This window comes from Camponotus floridanus, unplaced genomic scaffold (genome assembly GCF_003227725.1).
Source record: "Camponotus floridanus strain SB8 unplaced genomic scaffold, Cflo_v7.5 scaffold60, whole genome shotgun sequence".
Lineage (NCBI taxonomy): Eukaryota > Metazoa > Arthropoda > Insecta > Hymenoptera > Formicidae > Camponotus > Camponotus floridanus.
The window spans coordinates 710,653-723,747 of record NW_020229770.1 but is presented as its reverse complement, the minus strand read 5'-3'; the positions used below and the strand labels follow the sequence as shown (position 1 = coordinate 723,747).

The following is a 13,095-nucleotide window of genomic DNA, read 5'->3' as shown; positions in this document are numbered from 1 at the left end:
TAAATTTTATATATTAGATTTTGTATTGCAATAATTATGATTTTATTCATTATTTTTAAATACAATAAATAAATAAATTTTTGAATAACCGGAAATCGAAAGATTGTGATATATAAGTATTAAATATTTTTATATTTTATATATAATTTCTGATATTGTTATAAAGTATAATGTATATATGCAGATATATTACACATTTGTTACATTTCTATATAATTACATTTCAATGTAAAAAACATTTAATCTATACTTTATCTCAATATGTTCTCATATAACATTGATTAAGTGTGTTAACAATTAAGGACAACAATTTATTTGTATCTTTTCTATTTAGATTTATAAATTCTATAAATAATCTCAGATACTGACGAGGTACTGTTAAAGACAATCAGACTTACGGGTACTTAAATAGTTTGAAAAATCCGTTTTACATTAACGCTTTTTCAAGAAGTATAACGGGCAAGCTAAGAAATATACATTGAAAAAAAAGTCAAAAAATGTTTGTTTGCAAAAGATTTCAAACCATTGTTTAACATCTTTTTGACTTTTAATTTCGATTACATTCGCGAGAGAAAAACAAAAAGTTTCTTCACTTAAGTCTGTTAATAAAAAATGAACTTAATAAATTTTTTATTATATTTATAATTTGTCAAGTTGTCTTTGTGGGCAAAGTTACTCTCTATTTCTGAAAAATTCTTTCATTTTCTAATGAAAATTTTAATCATTAGCTGCATTAATAGATTTTTTAAAACAACATATTTAATACTTAATTTTTGAAATGAAGATTTATTCTATATATTTTTTTATAGCTTTAATAATATTCTTTCATTTTTTAAAGACTTCTAATCATTCTAAGCATTCATTAATTAATTAGATTTTATAATAGAGAGAGAGAGAGAGAGAGTATATATATATCTACTGTAATATACGCATAATGTATATTTACTATAATAATAAATTATATTTAACATAATGTTTATATACATGTAATATAATGAATTTAATAATGATACAATTATTATTTTATAATATATAAATATAAAAAATTCATTAAAATCAAATCAAATTAAAGAATTCAATCGCTCAAAATATACTTGCTTTTAAATTTGAATTTAATTACATAACGCAAGCGTGATATTAAAATAAAAGTTAATTTTTTGTCATTGCGACGACGGTGTTACGTTCACGTGAAAAAAGAGAGTGGGAGGACGGAAGAGATTTAATTGTACAGGAATGCGAATAGAACGAATCTATAAGAAAATCCGCTTACTTTCATTACTTCTTCGGTAGAATCTTGTTACAGAGTCTTCATTCGCGATGTTCCCTAGGGAAACGCACGTGGAGGGATGCGCCGACGGATTACCTCGTTTCTCGATGATCATGTAATTTTGCGACCACAAAGACGACGTAAAATCACACATTAAAAATTTTAACGATTATTTATGTGTGTTAATAAATATTGCTTTTTTTCTTCAATTGATCGTCGGAAAATGTTTTGTTTCTTTCCCATGGTCGTCATGTCGATAATTTTTCTTTCACTGCAATTTTATCATTGGTCACATTCGCGGCAGGCCTCCAACACGTGATATTGTCGCAATCTGATTAGAATTGTTAATATTGTCGCAATTAAAAAAAAGTGCAGCGAAAACTTCGCTTACGTTCGAGCTCACTCAATTCCTTCATTCGTATCTCTTACTATCACATGCTATTCCAGTAATTTTAATTTGGTTAAAAACTTGCAAATAGTTTTCTTAATATGTATGCTTTACAATTCCATAAATATTACTTTGATTTAACGTATTATATGCATACGTATAACTATGCATACATTATAATAAAATAAAGGAGAGCAAAAATGTTTATTTTTGCTATTTCTGGCATTTTTATTGCTAATAATTTTTATTAAATTTTTAATTTACTAATGCCATTTGAGCTACTTTAAATGTTTTCAATTCGTACAATTATTGTAAAATACAGTATTTATATCTTTTAAATTTAATGTCAGTTCTGCTATTTTATAATGAAATTTTATCCAAAAACTATTTCTCTATCTCTCTCGAATTTATACCTTATTAGCTCATTACACGAAAGAATATTTATTTATAATTTTACATGCACAATTACATTAACGACTAATATCTTTTTATGAAACTAAGGACACGATAAAAATGCATCACAGCTTTTAAATAACTAGGTCGCGTGAAAGCTTGGAAAATGAGTTACCAGCGTGACCAGAAAGCTCTCCGATTTCGTGATAAGGGGTTGGAAGGAATGGACGAAATATAGCATAAGCGACCGAAGAGGGATGTTAAGTCTCCACGGAGACCACCCTCATACTCTGGCTTAAGGAAAGCTTTGGACTTAGAAAGACCATTTATTTCTTTGTGATGAAGAATAAAAAAATCGTAGTGAACGCAAAATTTCTTACCGTCTATGACTCTCTCTAATCTTTGTGTTTTATATATAATTTATTAAATAATTTTGACAATTTGTAATTATAATTATAGAAGAATTGTTATGAATTTGATATTTTGAATAGTTATTTCATTGCATTCATATTTCTTCATTTTTATTTTTGCGTAAAACTTCAATGTCATAATAATTTATGCATAGATTTTTCTACATTTTATTAATTATAATTTACTATCGATTGCGTATTTTTGAATTATAATAAAAACTTTCTATCCAAACCGGATATTGTTTTGAAAGACAACCTTAAACAATTTTGTAATATATATTTATTATTTATTTTCCGTGAATTTTATTGCGGCTACTGAAAATAATTCGTTTTTTGCAATCATGAAATATGAGCGAAGATTATCTATTTTTTATTATTTAATCATACACGAGAAAGTTTGATTAGAGAATAAAAAAATATGATCAAGTCTGTCATAATAAATTACTGGCACGCGCACAATGACACAATGACGGCATTATGATCGATGTCGTTAAAACCATATCCTTGTCCCACGTATGATGTATATGGAAGTATATCTTGCCACTGTAGACATTTTCACAATAATGCGTAACTATTACTTCAATTTCCTTAACATTTATATTTAGAATTATTAATGATCAATACATAACACAAATATTGTCCTATTTTTCATATGAAAAGCCAATATAATTTTCTTTTATTAGTTTTATTCTTTGTTCTCTAGAATTTGTTCACATATCTGTTATTTGAACAATTCAATGTTATAAATTATAATTTGCTCATTTTGCAAAACAATAAAGCATCAAGGCAAAAATATTTAATGTTTAAAATCTAATTCTACACTTTATATCTTTTAGATATTTTCATGAAGGAAGAAGTATAGAATTTTTTATATTAAAGCTATGTGTGCAAAAGTTAATTTATATAAGAAAAAAATTTTTATGTATATTATTGAATGGTTTATCTGTAGCTTACATTAGTATAGAGTGATATTATGAATTTTAAAACTATTTACGTTTTATTTATGAAAACTTTTACAACGGTTTGATATTTAGAATATATTTTTGAGATAAGATAAGATTTCGAAAAATCGCGACATGCAAAATGTTTAATCATATGAGAGAGTGACGAAATAAATTTCATAAACTAATATACTGACGGTTACAAAAAATTCTAGCCTTGTATCGTAGGTGTGGTCTAATGTAGAATAATTTTTATAGCTTGACGTTGTATTGCGATATGGCTAATAATGACTTATCGGCCAGTTTCTTGTTTATTATGGAAATGAAGTCTGAAAAATTACATATCTGGAATTAATTTCCTCGAAGATACATAATCTCTTAGCGCATGATATTTTAACTTGTTTGCACAATTCTCACAAAAAAACAACGAAGTAATTAACAATCTTAAAACGTAGTACAGAAAGCACTACTTTTTACTTATTTTTAATGACAAATTTATTGATACTAATTATTGCTAAAATTATTTGAAATTCTTATTTATATTTTTTTATATTTAAAAAAAAGAAAGCTTTTAATAATAATTAATGACACACAGATGCAATAATCGATCACAATGTAATCTATTTTGAAGATTCAGGAAGCAAACTATGTTTTATGGGTCGATAGATTTCTACTGTATTAATAATTGTTTATAAGTTAGAAAAATGCAAGTGCATAGGGTAGTGATTGACCTTAGATTAGTTTCGCCGTGAAACTTGCTTTTCCATTATATGCAAGGTTATTTAATTCTTCTTTTATGGTATTTTAGAAGTAGGAAATATGATGACGCAATAGAGATCTGTCTCCTTGTTCTACATAGCATTTTTATACCATTGGTGATTTGCTTGATAAAAACAATGTCTAGAATATTTGGTGAAGGAAATGATTTCATTTTTCAGTATTGCTCGTTCTTCAATTGTAGTGAAATGACACGAGCGAATATCATCGATTATTATTAAGTGACAATTAAGCGGAGAAGATTTAACGAGACGATTTACAACAAAATCTATTTAACATAATATATTATAAATTAAATATTAATTCTAGATATTAAATATTAATACCAGAGTGGTAGAAGCTTAATTGCTTTCAAATATATGACGAAATTATTAAAATTAATAGCATAACGCGTTTAATGAATATTTGACTGACTATCTAATAGCGGCATAATGAATATTTGACTGAATATTTGATGTAGCAATTATTATATATTTAAATGCGTGGATTATTCTGTATTTTTTCGATAGAATAATATACATCGTACGTATAATATCTTTGTGGTGAATACGATTCGCTGATATTATATGTCATATATATATATATATATATATAACATTATGTACATATGTATATATAGTAATAATACCAACAAATCATACATAAGACGATACAAAAGAAGAAAACAATATAAAAATATCATATTTTCGTTTTCTTTACGGATTGTTTGGCCAAGCTGATTCTTACTTAATAAAAACATATCAAGTTACTAATGATTTCTATGTTATGAGAATAAAAAACTTTTTGGAAGAATTTCTCAAAAGCACAAAAACGAGTAGTAAAATTTTATTCCTTATTGAATTTTCAATCAATCAAAATAAAAAAATTCTTGAACAAAGATTTATCAAAGATTATATGTAATATATAATATTTAGTTACAATCTTGAACAGAGATTTGTCAAAAATTATATATATATTTAGTTGATAAGATAATATTAAACATTGATAATTTACAAAATAAATAATGCTTTCAATATTTTCGTTTAAAAAAGTTTGAGATTTAGTGTTATTTAAAGTATCTGTAGTTAAAAAGAGAGAGAGAGAGAGAGAGAGACTATAAACTATGAAGTATGATATTATATAGTATGATCTATCTACCAATAAGAAGGGTCTCTAATTATAGGATTTGAATTAATTACGATATCAGCAAAACATGATTATTTGAGTAATTGTTATAAATATGCTATTTTACAAAGAGATCCAATCGCTGGAGATTTCGTTGGTTGGATGAGTGAGTAGTATATTACAAACAGCTAATCTTTTACAATTATCTAGTGGGATATGCAAAATCTAACAGCAGTTTTTATAAATTTACTGATGTAAATTATAATTTTTTTATTTTATATCTAGATATTTTTCATGATATGTAAATTGCTATTTGATTAACGTGCTATTTGATTACGTGATGTTTTTATCGTGTTATATTTCTTTATTATCAATTATTGCAATGGAAAATGTCGAGTGATTATAAATTAAAATAAAACTAAATAAAAACGGTGTATATTAGTTATAAATGTATATAATACATCTACTATAATGTATTTTTCTTTTCATAAATAAAGAAGATATTTAACTTACGACATTTATTGACAACTCTTGTTAATTTTTTTTCAAGTTATTACTAATTGTAAGTAAATATGCATACATATATAGAATATATAGAATACATTTTCTTTTCTTTCTTATTTTTCTTGGTGCGATATAAAAAGCGCGAATCAAGAATGTATTGAAGTATTGCGTATTTTTTCCATTTGTGATAATTACTTCAAATTAAATTACATTGAGAAAAAAGATCTGGCTGCATTTAGAAATTTGGTAAATTCAACCAGTATATCTGTTGGACGAATCAGAATTCCTTTAGGAATTATCAGATAAGTATAATTAATTTCTTCTTGTTAAATTTACTAAATTTTCTTGATAATAATATTAAATTTAAAAAATGGCAATTGTGTCCATATTTAGTCAATATAAGAAGAAGTCTTATAGATCCAACAGAAAATACTAAATAAATTCTTATAATAAAGTTAAACGTTTTAGTTGTGAAAAATCCAGTTTTATCATAAAAACTAAAAATTTTGTTTGGTTTAACCAAAGTGCTTTCCATCATATACGTCTTGTTGGTACAATTAAATAATTTTTCTCAGTGTAACATTTCTATAATTTTAATGGCTTAAAAATTATATATATTTATATTATTTATATATTAATTATGTTTCTCTTTTATATTCTTTTAAAATCTTTTCTTATTCTTTTATATTCTTTATATATTCTTTATATTCTTTATATTCTTTTATATTCTTTATATTCTTTCATATTACAACTAAATATACATAAAAGTAAAAATAAAAATATATTATCGAATTCGCTTTATTGCATTCTTTATAAATTTTTTTTGTAAATATGTATAAAGAATATAAAACAACATTTTGATTCACATGTACTGGAATAAAGGAGTTTTACATGTGCAGCAAAATTTTATAAAAAATTGTTATATAAATCGAATCAAATGTTTATTATTAACATTTATTAGTACTTAAATTGCTAAAATTAAGAAATGAAAAATAAATCAATTTTATTATATTATGCTCTAGGAAGACAGTATGTAATCTTTTTTAATTTAACATATATACTAATTCAATTGTTTAAGATAAAGTAAAAGAGACTTAATTCTTTTTTTTTCAGAAAATAATAGACAAATAAAATTAAGTAAATCAATATGATAACTAACAAGTAATTTCAAGTGTCAAATTCTTTATTCATTAAAAGAAAATATATCAATTAAATTAAATGGGTTAATATCTATATGTATATACATATTCAATTATATATAACAAATACATTGTTGAATATAACATTAATGCTAACTATAGTTAGAAATGTGAAGCGAATTTGTCATCACTAATTAAAAAATCATTAATCTCTTGAGAAATACCAAGGTTTTCCTCGCAATTAATGTTATAAAATAAATAATTCCATGCAATAATTAATTCCTAGGGTAATTTGATAGGCGTGTTCTCAAACACTGATATAATAATCCTACTAGCGATATTGATGACAGCTTGATTAGTTTTCATATATGCATCATATCGCATCACAAAAACTTAACATTGTTGCGCATATGTTGAATTCTAACGGAATTAGTCAGAATTGTATTACATATGGTTTCAACTTTTGTTTGGATTTTTGGAATAAAAAATTACTAATTAAAAATCTATAAAATAATTTATGTGTATAAATATTAAGATAACAATCACTTGAATTATCCTTGCTTGCCAACAATGTAAACATAGGTTTGAAATTACAGAAATAAATCTCATATTCATTTCTTACACTGCGCAATTGCACTCTTTGTTACATATATATTTTAAGAAAATACGTACGTGGGCAAAAAATTATCTATATATTTACTTACTAAATATATATTTACTTACTAAAATTTTGCATTAGGCACCAAAAATATTTTTATTTTAAATCTCTAAAAAGCGTTCCAAAATATTTAAATTCATATTCAAGTTTATATTTGAAAATTCAACCAGAAGCATTTTTTAATATTGCTTTATTTTTTATTCTGTAAATTGTATATTGCGATGTAATTGCATAATTGCATTTTTTGTATAACTTGTTGTCCGCTTTTTAATAGTCGCTATTTAACATCATTAAATATTCATGCCTATTTTTTTTTTGATTAGAAAATTTTGAATAAAAAATATGCGTTTAAAATATATCGATGTATCGATTTAGTACATATCAAAACCGGCATCAGTAGTCTGGACAATTTGCATTTCATTCTTAAAAAAGCAAGAAAAGAATGCCTATGTTCATAAAAATAATGTATGCATAAAATTTTTATATTAATTATTATGAGTGTTATATCTAATATTCTTATTATCGCAGTTTTTAAATGCATATAGTCCATTTTATATCTGTAGATGTCTGTAATTTAGTATCTAACAGATGTAAATGAATAAAGTTAATTAAATTGATAAATTATACACATATATGCAATATCAAGAAATAAAACGATTATAGAGAATAGGAAATAATATATTTTATTTCGTTTATCTATAAACAGTTATTCATATTCCACAAAATCAATATTTTTACCTTTTTTTATTTTCTTCACAGATTTGTTATCTGTAATGTATGTGAGTCTAATGTATGTGAGTTATATTGTATTTACAAACAAACCTTTTGTTATAGTTCACTGTTTATACTGATTTTGATACAGTCAACGATTTAATCGAATGCTGTGAATTACTGCTTGAAGAAGTTTGAGTTAAATTATTTAGTTTTATGTTTTAAGTTTCCATGTTAATAAAAATGTTAATAAAATTTATAATGCTTGGCAGCGCAATTTTTTGTGCAAAAATCTTGTATTTTACATTATTACAACACTGTAAAACAACTGAAAGAAAAAAAGAAAAGGAAATTGATGAAAAAATGTGCACAGATAAATTAGAAGGTATTATAAAGTAAATTTATATTTTGTAATTATATGTAAGATTTATAAAATAAATAATAAATAAATTTGTGACAAATAACGAATCTCTCGACTGCTATCCATTGTTTATAATTGAATGAAAATTTAAATTTATATTTTATTAGAAATAAAGAAAAAATTGAATTAATAAATGAGTTATTATATTATTTCTTTATTAATTAATAACAATAAATATCTAATTATTTTAAGAACAGTAATTTTAAGAACAGTAATAAACAAAATATGAAATCGGATTTTCTTGTTACAGATACAATAAATGATCAAAAAAGAAATCCACCGAGAAAACCACCTCGCGTATTTACATTGATACCACCTATAGAAAGAAATAATAATTCAAAAAATAGTTTACAGGATACTATTTTGAATAATGTACATTTTGAAACATTGGCCAATGACGACTATATAAGGTTATATATTATGTAATACAACTTAATATTTAGACAGCATAGAAAGATTAAAAGATGTCTAAAAGATATCTTTAAATCGTTTTTTTAAATATCTTTTAGGGACATGTGTTGTTTGGATTGAGATTACATTAATTACATAAAAATATTTAACAAAATTTATGATTTGGATTACTTATGTATAAAATATATTATCATATTTACAAAATTTATTAAAATAAGGTATAGAAATATTTAACAGAGACTTTAAACAATTGTTAATAATAATAGGTCAAAAGGTTATAAGGTTAAAGGTTCCAATCAAGGAAGAGTTCAGATTGAAAGTCATTCTAATGATGCCTTGCTTATCAACAATAAACCACAGGAACAAAAACCATGTGAAATCAGTACTGATGAAATCAGTACTGTAGAAATCAGTACTGATTTATCAAAATCAGCATCGCAAACAGAATTAATAAAATTGCTACAATTAAGAATCCTCGTGACGAATTCGTCGGGATCTAGAAATTCGCAATATTCTAAGTAAGATTACTATTTAACTTTATTAAACTTTTCTTTATTTTTTGTAACTAACAAAAAGAGTCGATATTTCTAAATTACTATTAATATCCATTTAAATAATATTAATTAAATTACTCAACTTTATGTAGAAACAATGTTAAATTTTGAAAGCACATTACATTTATTATAATGTTTTCATTAATTGTAATATTATATTATAATAGTAGTAATACTATATTAAATTAAATGCTTCATTTTTTAAGCACTAGCAAAATGATTACTAATGAAACCCAGTTTATGGATTTACCAAAAATGATGTGCACAGAAGATTTGCTAAAAAGGATGTCCACAGAATTAGGAAAAAATATAATTTCTCCATTAACATCCACAAAAATAGGATCAAAAAAATTAATATTTCACAAATTACGTAAGTATTTTATAGGAAAACTTCATTTAATCTTCAACCAAATTAAAAATAAATAAGTGATGAAAATAACACATATATATGAATATTTGTTGTTTAAGACACTTATTAATTTTTATAATTAATCTAATGTTAATGTTGGGATAATTGATAAAGATGTATTTTACGTTTTAATCCACTGTAAATCTCAAGATTAACAATCAAACAAACAATTCAGTTGTTTTGAGAAGAATAAAATCTGTTCAACTTTTTGATATTACTTTTGAAAGTATATAAATATAAATGATACATATAAATATGTGATATCTTAAAAACAATAATATTTTAATGCATTTTTTCGATGCTAAATATGTTTAAAATAATTTAAATAATAAATGAACATAAAAAGATAAATTTTATCATAATTTTTTCATAATACAATTAATTTTGAAATCTATATATATACATATACATATAATCTTCATAAATACATTATGTCTAAATTTGCCTGTTGCTGCAATTATTTCTTTTTATTTTCATTACTATATTATAGATTTACTTTGAGACTAAATACTCTTAATAGTAATAATATTTTTGTATATTATCGGAAAATTAATATACAAAAATATATTTAGAAATTTTATGAACTCTAAAAGCTTTAAATATTAATTGAAATTATATTATAATCGCATTTGTCATGAAAAATTTATTTTGACTATTTTATTGTATAAATAAAAATAATTTTTTATAAAAATTAGAGTTTTTATTCTTGATAAAGGAAATTGAGTTTTAATTAATTGAAATTATATTGTATAATCATTTGTGCTGAAAAAGCATTTGTGATGAAAAATTGATTTTGATTTTTTTATTATTTTATTTTATAAAATAAATAATTTCTTTTATAAATAAAAATAAATATTTAAAATGTGTCAATTATGTTAGAGCATTTTTAACACTATTATATTAAAAAACACTAACTTTATACATTGGCGCTTAGAAAAATTAATTTAATCTACTATTCAAATTGTTAAGATTCCTTTCAAATAGCTTGATCACATTTTCTTCTAATAATAGAATGGCAAAAACTAACAATGCTTTACATAAACTTCTCTTATACTATAATATAATATTTAATAAAATTAATTTAAAATTTTTTTCTTAATAAATCTATTAAAATTAATCAAACACCGTTTAATTTAAAAATCCAGTAATATTTTTAAATAATAATAATAATACTTCTAAAAAATATGCTATAGATTAAAAAGAAAAGTTAGAATTTATAAATGAGATTTGATGTAATTTTGCATATATCCATAATATGTTTTTAATTGACGTCAACAATTGTTAATTACAAAATTCAATCATGACATTAATTCATAATCATGGCATTAATTGCGTTAATGGACATAACATGAATGATATTAAATTATTTGAAATGCAAATATTTGCAAAGATTGTATTAAACATTAACATATTATGTATATAAAATGCTTCTATTTATCTTAATTTTTCGTATACCAGAGCATTAAATTTATGTTATATACATATCATATTCAATGATAAACGCTTTAAAAAAAGTAATAAGAGAGTATAAAAAAAATTATATCCATGATTTTGCACTTAGATTCTTAAAGAACAATTATTAAGAAGCTACACTATCGTTTTCTTCTCGTGTTATTGCAATTATCTATTTCGCATTTCCTGTTGCGATTCATAAGAAATTATTTGTTGGATAAGTTGTAAAGATATTACTCTCAAATGTGAATAAATTATCTCTTATCGATTTGAGATCGTTTAAGAAGGAATCTCATTCTTTTCAAGGATCTTTTTCTTGTTAAAATTCGGTAATATACGTAGTAAACGTTACATTGTTGTTTTTGTAGGAAATTATTAATACTATAACTGTGTGTACGAACATTTGTTACTCGAAGTAAAACCAAGAATGTGATTTATTCGATTGATCTACAAGATCAAGTGTGAAAATCGTTCAAGACATTGATCTGTAAATCGATCACGTCGGCTAATTAACATTAAGGATATTCGTCATACGATACATATAACGATTAGCTCGACTAGAAAGTAATTCAATGAAATCTATTATGACATTATGATATATTGGTTTGGATTAATTACAATGTGCAAATTTGAATTATATAATAACCTTTATGAGACGTGACATGTCTTTTCTGAGCAATCATTTGAATATAGAGATCATCAAAACATTTTTCTATACTTAAAATTTCTAATATTATTTCGAAATATAAAAATTGCAATGTCCTCCTCTATTTCTTTTCTAATTAATTCTAAAAAATCTATCGTGCCAATCAATATCAACGTGTGCAATGATTGGAAAAATGAAAAGTAAAAAGAAAGGAAAATGAAACCTTTATATCTATATAAAATTGTTTTTTACCTGCTTCTTCTCTTTGATTATACTTTTCTAATTTCTTTACAAAGTAATCATTGATATATTTAAAAATTGACGATAAAGATTGACATATATTGCAAATGAGAAACGATTTATCAATCGGTTAAAATACTTGTAATCGCCATGCACCGTTTATAATACCGAATGCTTCGATCAATGAATTATGCATACACTTGAACGTGCGAATGCTCGTTGTTGCAGCGCACGATTTGCATACGCGTGTTCGCGAATGATTAACGATTGGCACGTTACGTAATGAATCGATCTCTAGCGATAAGAGATAGTCATTCATACGTGTGTGTAATCCTGATTTATCCCACACATACGTATATGTGCGTACCTCCGTTAGTTGCGCGCGATATTTCCTTTTTCCTTCTATTGGAATGACGCACGTGACGTCCATGTTCGTGATTGTAGGTGTGGATCTACGTAGTTTATATATATACGGCCGTACAGGCGGGCCCCTCATGGACTTCGGTTTCTCTCGCGTCTTGTGCAGGCATTCGATCTGTGATGAATGCTTGTCGATACATCGAAGAATCTGAAAACTTGCTGCAGATTCTTCGACGATAATACAATTCCTCTTCTCATAGTAAATAAATGAATTTTTTAAAAGAAATAATGTCTACTTAATCTTTTTACA

General features: G+C 24.2%; 1 protein-coding gene across 1 annotated transcript; it reads left to right on the top strand.

Annotated features, from left to right (window-relative positions):
* Positions 1–8,467: 8,467 nt before the first annotated feature.
* LOC105248932 lies at positions 8,468–10,104 on the top strand. The gene is made up of 4 exons (XM_025413135.1): positions 8,468–8,677; positions 8,964–9,123; positions 9,391–9,642; positions 9,885–10,104. Exons 1-4 carry the CDS (start codon positions 8,524–8,526, stop codon positions 10,102–10,104), a joined length of 786 nt encoding a protein of 261 aa, XP_025268920.1. The 5' UTR covers positions 8,468–8,523.
* The last annotated feature ends 2,991 nt before the right edge of the window (positions 10,105–13,095 follow it).

What these genes read in the sequence shown, in the direction of transcription:
- LOC105248932 (XM_025413135.1), top strand. Translation starts at nt 8,524, where the DNA reads ATGTTAATAAAAATGTTAATAAAATTTATAATGCTTGGCAGCGCAATT. An exon ending in GCCAATGACGACTATATAAG is followed by an intron (nt 9,124 to 9,390) that starts GTTATATATTAT and finishes TAATAATAATAG; the next exon opens with GTCAAAAGGTTATAAGGTTA. An exon ending in AGAAATTCGCAATATTCTAA is followed by an intron (nt 9,643 to 9,884) that starts GTAAGATTACTA and finishes TCATTTTTTAAG; the next exon opens with CACTAGCAAAATGATTACTA.